General features: G+C 42.1%; 1 protein-coding gene across 1 annotated transcript in view; it reads right to left on the bottom strand.

Annotated features, from left to right (window-relative positions):
* Positions 1-15,801, bottom strand: part of LOC126398581 (forkhead box protein N3-like) — a 101,062-nt gene that overhangs the window by 16,775 nt on the left and 68,486 nt on the right. The window contains exon 4 of the mRNA XM_050058039.1: positions 4,331-4,389. Within this exon, the coding sequence (XP_049913996.1) occupies positions 4,331-4,389 (59 nt within the window). The remainder of the gene's footprint in view (positions 1-4,330; positions 4,390-15,801) is intronic.

The following is a 15,801-nucleotide window of genomic DNA, read 5'->3' as shown; positions in this document are numbered from 1 at the left end:
AAATTAAAGTAAATAAAAGCTTTGTTTCCACTGAGGGAAATGGTTTCAGCTTACAAACATAGACAGGAGGTCTGCGTCACTGCAGCTAGTTTGGGGAGGTGCACGTCAAGCTACGGCATAGGTACAGCGTCGACTCAACGCAAAGTATAAATTCCCCCAAAGTGTCTGACAACATTATGAAAAAGATCCCTACAGAGATAAACCTTTTTGTTTTAACAAGAAATAGCTCCAAATTTGTTATGACCAAACCCACCAGACTTCATTTAAATAAACAGTAATTTTAGAGTGTGTATATCCAGTATGTTTTCACATCTAACTGGATGAATAAATAGTTTGTTTTAACCAAACTAGAGTTGGTAATTGTTGGAACAGTGGGAAGACTAACTAAGACAGTTTCTTAGGGTTTTATTTTGTCTCTGTCGACTTTAAAATAAGTGTGTTTTACAATGATAAAATAATTGTTTGCTTAAATGGACTCTGGTGGGTTTGGCGATGGCAATTTTAGGGCCTCTTCAGGTGAAACAAAAAGGATCTTATGTTGCTATATTCAATCAGGGAGACAGACAACACCTTCTAGATGGCAGGTAAAAAACATAGAAATAGTTTGAGAGAATACCAGGATGATAAAATAAAACATGCATGATATGTTGCAATGGTGATGCTGTATTGTTAACTAAGAATTACATAAAATATATTGAATAAATCTATTTCATCTTATTACTTTTTCAGCAGAAACAAAAATATATATATATATCTTTCTACCGTAAGATATAAATAAACCATTAATTCACCCAGTTTGATATTAAATTATGCTGCCTCTATACACACTAAAATCACTGTTTATTTAAATAGAGTCTGGTGGGTTTAGCAGTAGTGATTTTGGTGACTAGGTATATCTGAGGCTAAAGCAGCTACCTAGCCCACCATATCTATCTCCATATCTTCAAGCGTAACGTAGCTGCAGCTGTATGTAATTGATTTCAGGGCTTCCTCTGTAGGGATCCTTTCCATAATGTTGTCAGACACCTATTATAACAACCTGAGCCTATCAGCATCAAACACAAGCACTTTTAGTGGATGTACATCACCACACATTACAGAGTGGTTACACTGCAGCCTGTTTCACAGCTGCTGGCTGCAGCGCTCTCACTTAATACTGAATTAATTTCAAAAACTGTTGTTTCCATTTGTGACTTAGTCACAAAAACATGGAAAATAGGGTCCAGATTTTAAAAAAAATACCAAGTTCCCCTTTCATAAGCATTTTAAATGCTGCTAAAAACATATACATATATATATTCACCTGTGCTCCGACGTCTTTGCTGGTTACTCCTTGTTTCTCTTTTGTTGATGCAGTTCGCCTGAATTTGTGAACATTTACTACAGTAATAATGATTTTTAAGTCTTTTCCCTTAATGTATTTAAAATAAATAAATAAATAAATAAATGAAATGTTTTGACCTGGTGTTCAGGCGAAATTGATTTGGGCTCTGAGGAATTCTCACAATGCTGTGAGAGGCACTCCTTCGATTTAACACATGAACTTCAGTTTACTCGTCACGAGGAGTTTTACTCAGCTGGTAATAAACAGCTGTAAAATGGTCTGTGGCTCTGTGTTGTCAAATCTGGATGATGATGAAAGAAATGTAACAAAAAAAAAGAAAAAAGAAAAATGCCTTTGTGCTTAAAGTATTTAAATTTTTAATAAAAGAAGCGACAAAAAAACTATTACTGACGAAGATCTTGCATTTGTGGACAGTAACAACACACATCTACAAGTCCTTAAATATAGATATGAGGTACTTCTACTTACGCAACTTACTACGCTCCTCTTCTACCTCACTACATGTCAGATGGGAATATTGTACTTTTTACTCACTACATTTACTTAACAGCTTGTTCCTTTGAAGAGTCAGATTTTACACGAACACACTGTATGACCAGTTTATACAATATGATGTAAAATATTTCTACATTAAATTGACATTTGCATTGGACGTTGTCCTGACTTGAACTTTGGTCACCTGATGTCACAAACTCAATTTAAGTAAATATCAACATCTAAGAATGCTGGTATCCAGCTGGGTTTATTGTTAAAAAATGTTTGGTTTTAGTTCATTTTTGTTGGTTTCAGTATTTCAATTGTTTTATTTACAATATGGGAGATTTTAGTCAGGTAAACATTTTAGACTTCTTCTTTCTTTCTTTTAGTTTAGTCTATTATTTTATTTCAGATCACTAGTTTTTTCACACCTAGTTGTTAGTTTAGCTTGAGTTAACCATACTAAGTTAGGGCAAAATCAATGTAGTTAAGTAAAAAATAAAATATTTCCCTCTTAATTCTGATCTGGTTGTTATATTACTCATCAGTTACATTTTATTAAGGCTTAAAGTTACGCATAATAAAAGGCGGTGCTGCTTTAAGTGACTGCCGATAGTGTTCTTGGATTCTCAGTCGCTCCTCCACAGCTCCAGCCTCTTGCCCAAATATGATCACTTCTGGCGCCGAAAAACCAAGATGGCAACGGCTGAAAGGCGATCTCCAGACTTTAAAATGGGAGTCCACAAACCAGTTTGTGATGTCATGGTAGCTACATCAGTTATTTTTACAGTTCATGGTTTGGACATCGATTTGTAGGTCGGGGCCTCTCCGTAGCACAACAATGCTTCATTTATGTTGGTATGCTTTATCAAAAACGTACAGCTCCTGCAATTTGTATAATGTACTTCGCCATATTGCGATAATATTTTCATTAATTGCGCAGCCCTACTTTCCACCACCGCCTCTACACTTCAGCTTTTGCTTTATCGTCAAGGTGTTATTTTTTTATTTGGTTGCAATTAAACAAAACTCTTAACCAGAAAACACAACCTGTAACTCTGTTCTACTGTTGAAGTAGAGCTGAAGGGTAATCATTTGTAAATAGATGTAATTTAACAGACCCGATATATGATTAAACATTCAAAGTGCTTGTGATGCTGCAATTAAACATTTACCAGCTGGTCATTTTTCTATTAGCTTGGAAACACCCTCCTCTGCAGCTGACAGCTCTCTGAGGAGCTTCTCTAAATGAATACAACTGAAACAGGGATTCTCTTAAATGATAGCAGGTGACCAGAATGCTTAACTAAAATAGGAACACTTAGACCAGATCCTCTATAATTTACAGCTCCTGAATGATGAACTTTGGGGTGACGGGTTGGATTAAGGACACGGCTGCCGGGCATCGTCCTTGTGCTCATCCTGAGCCGGAGCTGGGCCACAGGGAGCGGCCGATTCCAGCCCACCTTGGCTCTGAAAGCTCTGGGAACGGGAGATGGAAGTAATAACGGAGGACACTAACAGCCCTGAACTCACTCTCTCTGGCAGTCTACACCTCCCTCCTCCTCCTCCTCCTCCCTCCTCTCCCTCCACCCTTTACTCTTTTTCCTTGTCTTTGCCTCTGGCTGTCTGTCACAACTTCCGAATGTCACGCCCGACCATTCTGCACCGTCTCTCCTTTCAAAAACACATTAAAAAAGTTTTCCTGCCTCGGCCCTGTCACATGTGCACTGCGAGTCCTGGCTGTCGCCCTCTCTATCCACCCATCCATCCATCCATCCATCTGTCCATCCAGCCGCTCAGACACATCACTCTCACATTGTGTGCGTCTAGAGGGAGTCCAGGTTTTCAGACACTCTCTCCAACCTCGGCTCCTTGACCATTACTACTCCATTATCAGCGGCGATGGAGGGCGCGCCGCAGACGCCTAATGTATCCATTTCCCCCTCCATTTAGGACTCGGCAGCCCAGCGAGCTCCCGGAGTGCTCCCTGATTGGGATTGAATGTCCATTTAAACTGCCGTCCAGCCACCGGGGAGGAGGTCGGGGGGAAGAGGAAGAGGAGGAGGGAGTAATGGAGGTGTATGGGAGTAAAGGAGTGTATGCGGAAAGAGGAAAAGGAGGCGAGGGGATTGCTCCCCAGCTTCTGATTCTGAAGCTGAGATTTTTCCTTCTCTCTTTCTTTCCCTCCCTCCCTTGCTGTGTCTCTATCACTTTTTTTTTTTTTTTTTTAAACTTTCAAATACGCCTCCGTAGAAAAAGCTCTCCTCCTCTGGCGCCGAGCCAAGTGTCAGAACTCAGCACTCGGTATTCTCAAGGTGCGCTTCTAAAAAGAGGGATTTGGAATTGAGATGATTGGAGTTGGCACATCCGTAGAGGGAGGGAGGGAGGGAGGGAAGGGAGGAAGAGGGTGAGACAGAGAGAGAGACAGAGAGAAAGAAAAGAAAGAAAGAAAGAGGCGGGAGATCACACACATACAGTACAAGACTTGCGGAGGTGAAACGGTACCTTGTAGGAGAACTCCTCCGTTCTTTCTGAAGAGGGGACTCCCCGACCACAATGGAGGACTAGAGAGGACAGAAGAAGAAGAAGGGATGTGGGGGGGATGGGGGGAGAGAAAGAAAAAGAGAAAACTGGTCAACCATTTGATCATGTTGCAGCAGCCAACCAGCCCAGCAGGCTTCATCATGAGGCAGATAGCAAGGCAGGAATTTGAGCCCATAAGCCAGTGCTTCTGATTATAGTGATTAGATTCCCGGGTGTCCCACTGTTGCCATTATTCCCTGTGATTACCTCGGAGAATTACAGCCTCGCCGCTGTAGTCCATGGGGGTAATTTCTCATGACAAACCCCCGCCGCCCGCCACTGGTCCATTCACACACATTCAAACCAAAAAAATCATCAATGCACACACATTTAACACCCGCTCATGTCACATGAGGCGCGGTGAAGACAGACGCGCGTACACTCAAGCTGCAAAGACACACACACGGAGGAACACACAAAGCCAGGGACTCAGTTTAGGTGATCATTGCACCACTAATGAGGGAGGTAATGACGGCATTTCTCACACAGACGGAGACATCTTCACTCAAACGTGTGCACACGCAGGAAGACAATAGATAGTGTGAATGCTGGTGAAGTGGGACACTTTCTGATAATTTACCTTCTGCGCCATTTCTAATTATGATCCAAATGTCTCAGCCCTTCATATGAGAATATCCTAAATAGCTTAAGAGCTCTACGACACTTTACAGAAAAATAAAGACAGATTAAAGACAGGATGGATGAATCTCCCTCAAACACATAGTGACCTAAAACCACATTTTACTCAGCGCTACTGTCAAAGTGGGACACCTTTACTAGCAAACTGGGACACTTCACACACATTGTTATTTAAGCACAGGCCTAATGAATACACAAGCATGACACAAACAACTAGAATTACCGCCTCATGGTTGCATGCCTTCACCAACCAGTCAAGTTTCCATCCATGTCAGTGAAAACATGGATGCTTCACACACAGAAGATCTATACAATCAGCACAGTTTCAAGATTAGAGTCACCAATTCAGGATCTGACCAAATGTCTCCCCTCTGTTCCTGAGATATGACGCTGAGAGATGGCCAGAAAAGTGTTTTATGCAGAACATTATGACGTCACAGTGAAGCTGACCTTTGACCTTTTGGATATGAAACGTCTAGGGCTGACCCAAAAAATTCGAAGCTTCGAAGCTTCGTTTGATGGCATGGGATTCGATTGTGAAATTTTTTTTTTTTTTTTTTAATATTTTGCCTTTTTTATCTCACGTCTTTTGGGGGGACCTTGAACGCAACACCATCTCCGACAAGGAAACAGAAAGCCCGACGTGCAATGAATGGAGACCTATTATCCTGCTTGAACACAGACAACTAAATTCTTTCAACAATGTGACTCAAAATAATGATAAAATAGATTTTATTGATGCAAGATAATATGCTGATGGTGACATTTTCCACCGGTCCGCTGCGCTCTGAGTCTGGTGTCAGTGACACATGCTGGTCTGAGTCGCGTATCTGTCTGCTTGCGCTGCAGTGCGCGCCAAGGGTTTTAGTTTCTAGTGTTAAATCAAAAGTTAAACACTACTTATCAGCAACCAGAAGTGTTTTTTCATTTGTGAATATTTTTATCTTAATTCTAGGGTTGCAAGAAACTACTTTTTCGCCATAATCTGTAAGTTATTAACTTTTTTTTTTTGACTTTTTTTTTGCTCAGCACCCCCCTCACAATATTTTGTAATGGGTTTAATTCATTTATTTCATATAAATTGATCTCTTCTAACAATTAATTCACAGGCTAAATTCTATATCTGCTTTTTTCAACAGTTTAGGTTAGTCGACACGTCAGTACAGCCAGTGCAAGTGAACAATGCCTCCCCATATTCTAAGCTAGCTCGTTGCAAGATGGTTAGTGACCTAGTGACGCCATTACCAGACCAGAAAGTTTGGAATCACTTTGGTTTTGCTGTGAATTCTGAGGGCAACGGCAAGAGACAGAATGGTGGATAAAAACACACTGAGCAACCCCTGAGCCAAAGCATGAGCTGCTGCGCGCCGAGAGACTTGTTAGCAACCAAGCCAGCAGCACACAGTCACGGCAAACACACCCTCTGAACCAGGGAACAAGAGCCGCTGCAGCTAAGCCTCTCGCTCAGCAGCTAACAGCAGCTAAGGTTAGCACAAAGCACACACTCGCAGCAGAGGGCCTGGTAGCCGATTTGGCCAGAAAAAATAAAAGCTAACTTTAGCTTAGCTTGTTTAGTTTGTGTTTATATGATTGTGGCATTTGTCAGAGATATTTATTCATGTATTTATTGGACGTAGCAAACCTGCCGCCGACACATGGTGGGCAAAAGAAATGACACTGACACTATGAGCTCTCACATCCGTAGAAACATCGTTTTTTTATATAGTAGTGGAGTGGTAAGAATGGCTCCAGTGTGTCGTCGAGCTGGCTTTTAAACCGCTGGACACAGAAACTGTTTTTTAACATGTGTGATGTGTGTGAAGAGAAATCTCTGATTCTGCTTTAATCAGACTGTAAGTCCTGCTCTGTACGAAAAACAAAGCCCAAATTATGTTAGTTTGCATACATTTAAAATTCTAAAAATCAAGGACATTTCTCGGGCATTTCTATTTTTTTTTCCCTTTTGCTGTATCGCACTGAACCTAACCATGAGTTTTGTGAACTGCTACACCCTGAGTACACAACCTATATTTTGTAATCACATATTTGCCACGGATGAAGTCAGTGTTGATTATTTAGTGATGGATGTATATACACGTAAAGATAAAAATTATAAAGCTCAACTGTCCCACTTTACTCATTGTCCCACTTTACCAGTGTTCACGTCGCAGTTCAGCTGGTGAATACGTAATTTTAAAAGCGACGGAGAAAGACGGACAGACAGACGGACAGAGAGAGGCTGTAAGAGCTTTTCCAGGTTGAGTGGTCTTTAGCTCCCCATTAGACAACACGTCTGACTGCTCCTTTCTCTCTGAGGCTAGACAGGCTGTTCTCAAACACAGTCATTGTGTGTCCGACAACATTCATCGTGGTCATATGTACACACGCATGCACACATACCACACACACAAACAGGACAGAAAACACCTGGGGGACGGCTGTGAACTCTGAAAAAAGCAGCCCACTCGTTCCCACTCATCAGGAGAGTTTCCTTTGTAATGCGAGTCCTGTTTTATGTTCTGCTAAGCTGCTGAATGAGAGGATTTGGACGTCTGCACTTGTGATGTGGCTCTCACCTCACCAGATGCAGGCGAGAGATGGACTCACACACACACACCGACGCACAGCTGCACACACACTTACTGTACACACACACATACACGGCAAAGAAAAAAAAAAAGCAAAAGCAGCGAACGCAAATTTCAGCCCTGAGCCACCTGCTGTTGCCATGGAGAGTTGCCACATTGCGTTGCCACGGCGATAACATATTTTTCCTGCGCTAACAGCCTGTCTGTTTTCCCTACCACCCCGCCCCCCCGCCCATCTCATCCCCCCCCCCCCCCCTCTCCCTCTACCCCGCTCTCTCTCCGTTTCCTCACTCCTTCTTTCCGTCTCTCTCCCCATCCCTGCGCCGTCTCTCAACAAATGGCTTCACAGTGCGACAGCACCTGCCTTATACTACATGTGTTGCCATGGCGGCGTTCCCGTTACCAAGGCAACCCTGTGCATTTAATGTAGTGGGCGAGGGGCTAAACTCGTGGCAGACGCTTGTTCTGCAACCCCCCCTCCTCCTCCTCCCAACATCTCCCCTCGTCTTTTTTTTTCTCTGAGGGAGGGGAGAGGAAGAAAGAGAAGGAGGGAGCTCCTCCCCAACCCCCTTGAGACACCCTTCCCTCCTTCCATCCATTCTTTCCTCCTCCTCCACCTCCTCCTCTCATCCAGATGCTGATGGGGTGTGAAGGAATGCACCATGGAGCTGACCTCCTACCCAGCATGCTCTCTTTCCCTCTTTCTCCCTTACACACACACACACACACACACACACACACACACGCATATGTCAGACACCCATTTGGAAATGCACGCATAGGGTACATACACCCCCCACTTATGCACACACACAGATTTGGACTGTAACATGACTCACACACACACATGCACACACAATCACACATGTGGACACACGCTGAAGCAGGTGGGGGTCGACTCGGAGCGGTGTGAGTTATTACAGTCCATGAAAAAAAACCAACCAAGAGGTGTGAGCGACAAAGAGTAGAGGACAAAGAAGCATCTCCGTCTCTCTCCTCCCTCCGTCTTTTCTCCTTCTCTTCACTCCGCCACTTCTCCTCTGTCTCTCTCTTCATCTTCTCATTCTCCCTGTTCATCTCCTACTCCTGAGTTGTGTAGAAGCGCTTGAGACAGTCCTTGACCTTAACATAATAGACACGCTGTGCAACCATTCACCGTCATTACACTTCATAACATAATATTCTTGAGAGTGAGAGCTCTTCACAGAAATATGGTGTTATATTGATTGGGCCGACTGCGTTCCAAGACACATAGAAGGAAACTGTTAATCCCCTGTAGTCTGACACAGACTGTACATTTGATTTAAAGCTTTTGTTTTAGGATTCTTCAGACTGGATTTATTCCCTGAAGTTCTAATCCAAACCTCCAGACTCGCTGCTGCATGCTTAACTTTATACGAACACTAACCTTGACCTTAAAGTTCTGTGATGTGTTTAAATCTTTAACAGGAAAGGGTTTTTTCAAATCTTCCAACAAAACAATCCCAACTCTTTCAGACATATCTCGTGATCTTATGCAAAAGGTTTTGACTGATATGACACCAAATGCATGTCGACAGATCCATGTCTATAACAACTATGATGAGGCCTGTGCCGTACAGCTGAAAGTTCAGAAAAAAAGATGGTAAGTGGACATTGAGTGCAGAATTCTTTTATCAAATCACTATCAACGAGGTCAAGAGTGAACTTGTGATTAGTTTATTGTCTAATATCATAGAAAGTGAAACAGACTGCAGCTGATATTGTGCCACGTTATCACACAGAGCTTTAAAGGGTGATATTAATTACCCTTAGCCCTGATTTCCACTTAAATTCACCACTTAAAAGGGGACATATGGCGTTTTTACTTATTTTCTGTCATATATTTATAATGTTACAATGTCGAATCTTCATATTTCAAGTGGCCAAAGTTTCAGCTACATGCTAACGCCAGAGTAACTTTTAATCTTGGAAGCAGATGATCCGATTTCAAATCATATTCCTTCTGTTGTGTTTAAAAGCTTTTATTGGGGATATTTTTACGGTAGATGGTGCAGCTGTTCTTGTCTAAAGTCACTCCCCTGGCCTTCATGATGGTGTAGAGAGGAAGACACACTGGGCCTTTCTCAAACCGCCCCCTACACCCTCAACTCTGCGTTCAACAGACAACATAGCGTTGTGTTCAACATAGAAGATGCTCTGTAAAAATAAAGTTCCACGTAACAACTCTTACAAACATAAACTGCTAAAACTAAGAGACATTTATAGGCCTATTATCATACAGTTGTTAAAGGTTACATTGTATAAAGGATAAAATATATCCTTCTCTGGTCTTTAGAAAACAGTCGTGCTTGTTTGATTGTAGTGCCGTATATTTACAAGAACCGATACAGAAACCAAGCAGCTTCTAGACATCGGAGTGAAAAGCCAAAAAGAAAAGCTACCAAAAAAACTTGGGAGTAAGTTTTATTCTAATTTATTTATTCATTTTAATGTGAACAGCACAATATACCAAAATTAAGGTAAATAGTAGAAGCACATTCAGATTAAATATTGCAACGAGACGAGACGCCTGCCAAGCTGCAGACCACTGTTCAAGACCAACAAACAACAAAACCAGTTGTGTTTCAGTGACCTGTCGCTTTTTTCCAGTAAGGATGGTGCCATGAAAAGCAGATATTTTAACCCGAAACATGATCTTTTCCAAACTATAACCAACTCTTTTTTGTGACCAAACGTCACCACACGTTAACCACTGTCTTACTGTAACGTAGAGAAATGTAAAATACCTACATTTATTCTAGGAATGGTTATTTTTTAACCTCTCTAATTCCGCTAGGATGCCGACGTCCTCACTCCCCCCCCTCCTCTGTTAAATGGTATCTCCCAGGCGCACTACGTCATCAAACCATGTGATGTTTGGTATTGCCGGATTCAGGAAGCTCTCGACTTTTCAAAAATAACATCGTTTTCCTTTTATTTATTATGTATTTCGCACCAGAGCAGCCTAAACACACAAGTCCAAAATCGTGATGAGTGGTGACAAGTCATGTCATGCCGTTTTTCAACGAGAAAAGTTAAAGGAGTACTCGGGATCTTATGTGGAGCCGTCAGTGGGCACATAGCTGTTTTATAAAAGGTAAGAGTCTCACTCCTACCACTATTTTTGGCTGAGATANTTCATCCTGAAACTCTTTTTTTTTTTTTTTTTTAAGGCACAATCTTCAATTTTTTTACTGATTTTAGAGGCCCATTACTCTGTCTCTGTATCACCTAGAGTGTTTCTGACACTTTCACAAGAAACTTCAGAGAGTTTTCTTTCTGGCAAGACGTCATGCATGCAAGTAGTCAGAGCGGTTCAGAAGCTACAGTCATTTTAATTTGGGTATGTCATTTTAGGCGTTTTTGCTACAAAATGGGGGTGGAGTACAAGAGGTTTAAACAAACAGACACTAAAATGGAGCGTCTCAGACAGAGGGTAAATCCAGGTGTGCCAGTTTGAGGAAAATAAAGTGTTTTTTGAACATTAAAGCATGTAAACATGTTCAAGGAGAAGTTCAAAATAAAAGTATGAACCTAAAAAAAAGGATAACAGGTCCTCTTTAAAGTTAAAAAAAAACACTGTAAATTCCTTCTTGCTGCTCATATTAAGTGACGTATCTGAACCCTTTAAAGATCCAGTATAGTTCTGTATATCAAACCAGCAGCAGCAGCAGCAGCACTGTGTTACTGGAGAGGTTAAAGAACCATACAAGTGGTGTTCATGTTTTAGCCCATTAGCAACAAATTGTGCATACTGTACATGCTGTGCGTGTGCTTTACGTCGCTGCTGGCCAATTTCTGCACCACACCATAAATTCTCAGATTGATTTCCATTCGACTTTCCAGGCAGCCGCTGGTTTCCATTAATTTAAGGAGTGATATAAAGCTCACAGAGACTTGAAAGATGCTGGTTATTTAATCATAGGTAATATTTTAAAGCCTTTACAGTATCTGCTTTATAAAGGTGTTGTAAACTATTCTAAGTAAACGAAATATCTGTGTGCGACTTTTGTCAGATGAAAAATCCTAAAGGAATAATTTAAATTACTCACTTTGTGTTATGTTGAATTTTTGAAGAAAACTTTCACTCAGCTCATGCAATATAATCCACGTATCATTTATTTGATTTTATGTCCAGTACTTTCTAAACCCTTGAAGTTTTGCTCAAGTCTTACTATTTAAAACTCAGCACAAAGTAAAACTTCTCAATGCTCCCTTCAGAGCCACTGACAAAAACAGTAATTTTACCTCGCTGAACACAGAAGCTGCTGGTCTCCTGCTGCCTCCATCAGTTAGTTAGGGCCGGAGCACCGAAAGAGGTGCGCGGACCTTATTGAAATCATTGCGTTTATTATTATTTCACAAAAGGAATCTCATTTTTGAGGAGGTCAAGATGCTAAAAACCCACAAAACTATGCACCTGCATCGGAACGGATCAAAAATTTTAATATCTTATGTACTTGGGTGTGAAAAGTGGCTCAACAGCACCCCCTAAAAAAATTGGTGAAGCAGCCACCTTGGTACTTTTCACCTTGAGTAACAAAAACTGGGTGGCACATGTAACATCTCAAGACTTTAAAAAAAAGTGTCTTGGAGCCATACCCTATACCCAACAAGAAGTCAGCTAACATTTTTCTTAGCTTTTTTTTCCCATTCCCAGGCATGATGCTTTTACAAACTCCTGCTAGAAATTTTGCTGGATCGACTTCAAATTTGGGCAGTACAATCTAAACACATTGGCAATGCTAAATTGTGAAGCTTTTGAGTTTCCATCCAACGGTGTCGCCGTGGCAAGGCATTGAATTCCATGTTTTGCCACAAAACATGAGGTAGATTGTAGGTCTACTGTACTTGGTCAAATCTCCCCCAAGTTTTTCGTTAGCTTTCCGTTCCCAAAGGGGTGTCTGCTTGGGAAGTACTGATACGACTGGATAAATGAGACTTGAATTATACTGAGTTATACAGAGAATTATACAGAGTTGTGTGAGGTTTGTAAAGGGATGTTTTGATATAGTTTTGCAGTTGTTATATGTGGTCCCCAATGACTTCAATTCATCAAGAATTTTATCTGGTTTTGGATTCTTCATTCACTGTTGCAGCATGCAGGAAAAACAAAGTTTACCTAATATACTACTGGTCATATGGGACTGTGAAGTATTGCTTTTAGACGTGACCTTGGACTGTAGGAAACATTTTCAACTATTTTATGACATCTGATAGAGGGAACTAAGTAAGTCACACTAAGCAATCACACTCAGGTGTGCACCAAAACAACCAGACTGAGACCTTCTTGAAGAGGAGTCCCTGATTCAGACCAAAGGAGATGACTCTAGGTCTGAAAGCAGCCTGAGAATCAGGAATTAAATTGATAGATTAATCGATTACAAAAGTAATTGTTCGTTGCAGCCTTAATGGAGACCAACACACACAAACAAATACACACTGCGCCTGCTCTTCAGGTGCATCACAACCAAGAAATGGACTCTCCTCACTTCCTCTCTCGTTTCCCACTGAGTGTCACAATGCAAATGAACAACCTCCCCCTTCTCTCTTTCTCTCCTCCTCCACTCTCCAACCTCTCCTCACTACACCCCGCCTCCCCTCCCTCCCCATGTTCCGAATCCGGCCTCCAATTTGTTCCACTTCCCCATACCTCATTGTTCAAAATGACACTTTTACATTTTATGGTGAACCAATTATTCTGTCTTACACAGTCCGCTGGCTCTGCAAGCCAACCTGCCCGGATCAACTGGGGAGCGGGGTGGGGAGGAGGTGGTGGTGGTGGTGGTGGTGGGGTATGCAGAGGGAGAGGGAGAAAGAGAGCAAGCGGAAGAAAAGGAAGAAAAAAAAAAGACGACTAATGGTACCTCTCGCTGACATATCCACAGGGATGGGCAGAGGAGCCGGAAACCGAGAGGTTAGCAGAGGGAGAGGATGGAGAGGTCAGGAGAGGAGAGTGTGGGGGAAACAACACAGGTGGACGCTGTGGAGGTGTGTGTGTGTGTGTGTGTGTGTGTGTGTGTGTGTGTGTGGAGGGGGAGAATGAAGTGAACGTAGACAAAAGAGGGTTTAATTGAATGATAAAGTGGAGGACTGAGAGAGTGAAAAGGAGAGGACAGAGAGAAGGAATAAATCACAGCAGGGATAAATAAAGAAGACGGAGCGCTGGGTGCCCCACTAGTTGTAACGTATGCCTGAGGATGAGCGGGAGGGTGTGTGGGACATTAAAAGAGGAGACAAGAGAGTGAGAGGAGTGGAACGGAGGAGTCTTAGCAGCCGGAGGAAAGGCAGAAACAGGGGGACGGACAGGATATACTGGGGAGAGGGTGAAGGAGTGAACATGTGGAGGGAGAGGAGGAAAAAAAGGCAACCAGCGCTTTTACCTGTGATGTGCCTGAGGGGGAAGGAGATAGGAGGAGGGATGGAAGTGTTGCTGCATGAAAACAGCGTGCAAAAAGATTTAAGGAAAGGATGGGGCGGGTCAGCTATATAACGCCTGGGGCCAGGTGGGTGGAGAGGGAGCGACAGATGGAGAGAGGAAGAGAGGTGGAGGAGTGTATATGGTTTATATTGTGTGTGCTTTAGAGCTGCAACTACGCATTATTTTCACTTTTTTATTCATATTTCTATCATTTCTTTTTGATGAAGAGTCTAGAAAGCAAATACAGATCAGAAAAATTCTTCCTGCATTTCTCAGAATCGAAGCTGACGTCTTAAAATCTCTTATTTTGTCCGAAAACCAAAGAAATATTAAATTAAAAATCATCTATAGGAATGGATTTCTCTGTCTGATGACATTTTGATTCAGCGAGTCCTGACTTCAAGTGAATTAATGTGATTCGCTTTCATCAGATAAATATTAATATCACATTAATACAGCATAAAAGCATTTCTCTGAAGTAAACAGCACCGTTTTCTGTGCTTTTAAATACAAAATGAAATGGAAACACACTTCCCTGCTGATGAACAAAATAAGCAACCAAGTGTACACAACAATACCATTTATGCCAAGTAAGGGCCGTACACATGCTGCATTTTTGTGCCCTCAGTTTCACTGTTTTCAATGTAGACGCACTCTAACGCCAGAGCGAGGCCAGAGCGAGGCCAGAGCGAGGCGCACACATTCCCAAGTACCTATTATTCAGGGCACTTTTGGAACGCAGCAGCATGTACCCCATGTCATGTGACAAGGACCAACCAATCACAGCTGCCAGATATCTTTCCTTTCATCTGTAAATATCAGTCTGTGATAAATATGGAGAAGTTGATCATGTTAGTGCAGAGCTGTCAGAGCTTTACATCTGTCCCACAGACGATATGCCCTCACATTTATAAACACCAACTGGGAAAAGATCAGCTCTGCACTCAGGATTTCAGGTAAACAGGCTATGGTACTGTGCTTGTTGAGGTTGCTTAGCAACCTCAGACGCAACCTGCCGCCATGCTCTTGAAAGCTGGCACAAAAAAGGCACAGAAGTAGCACCCACACCTGACCTCATGTTTTCCATGTGGTTGAAGATGTGGCATGTGTACGGCCTCTAACCACAGTCTGTACCAGTTTTCATTTCACTGATGAAAACTATGACAAAAAACTTTCATCATAGACCTTTCTTCCAAAACGAAAACCAAAAATAATAAAAAAAAAAATAGATTTTGATGAAAAAAACCCCTAAGAAATCTTTGCTTCATTTTCGCTGACAAGATGAGACAAAAATGTTCGTGGTGGACTATCAGACAATGAAAGTCATTTTCATACGCTGCATGAGCAACAGGCTGGGAAACTCCAGTAAATAGTCTGCACCAGGATGTTTCAGTAGCCAGCAGAGCAGAGTCAGCCGCTGGTGCAAGTTGACTGTGCACCTCTGAATGTCTGTAGGCCAAAGTCCTACACCGGGTCAGGTAGCCGTGAGTAACAAGCTGTGTCACGGGTAAAAAAGATATGTATATATAAATTCATGGGTACGTGCACGGGTAAAAATGAGCTACATGCAGGTGGGCAGCAGGTGAGAAAAAAAATCTATTTTTTATTTTCAGAATGCTGTAAGCATCCACTACATCCGCTGCCCTTTTAAAGTCAACATTTCCGCCTTTGAAAGAAGAGTAGGCCGAGAAGGTTTGCCTGTGCACACACCTGTACGACTCTTC

This window comes from Epinephelus moara, chromosome 12, assembly GCF_006386435.1.
Source record: "Epinephelus moara isolate mb chromosome 12, YSFRI_EMoa_1.0, whole genome shotgun sequence".
NCBI lineage: Eukaryota > Metazoa > Chordata > Actinopteri > Perciformes > Serranidae > Epinephelus > Epinephelus moara.
The sequence above is the reverse complement of the archived record's forward strand: the minus strand, read 5'-3'. Positions and strand labels throughout refer to the sequence as shown.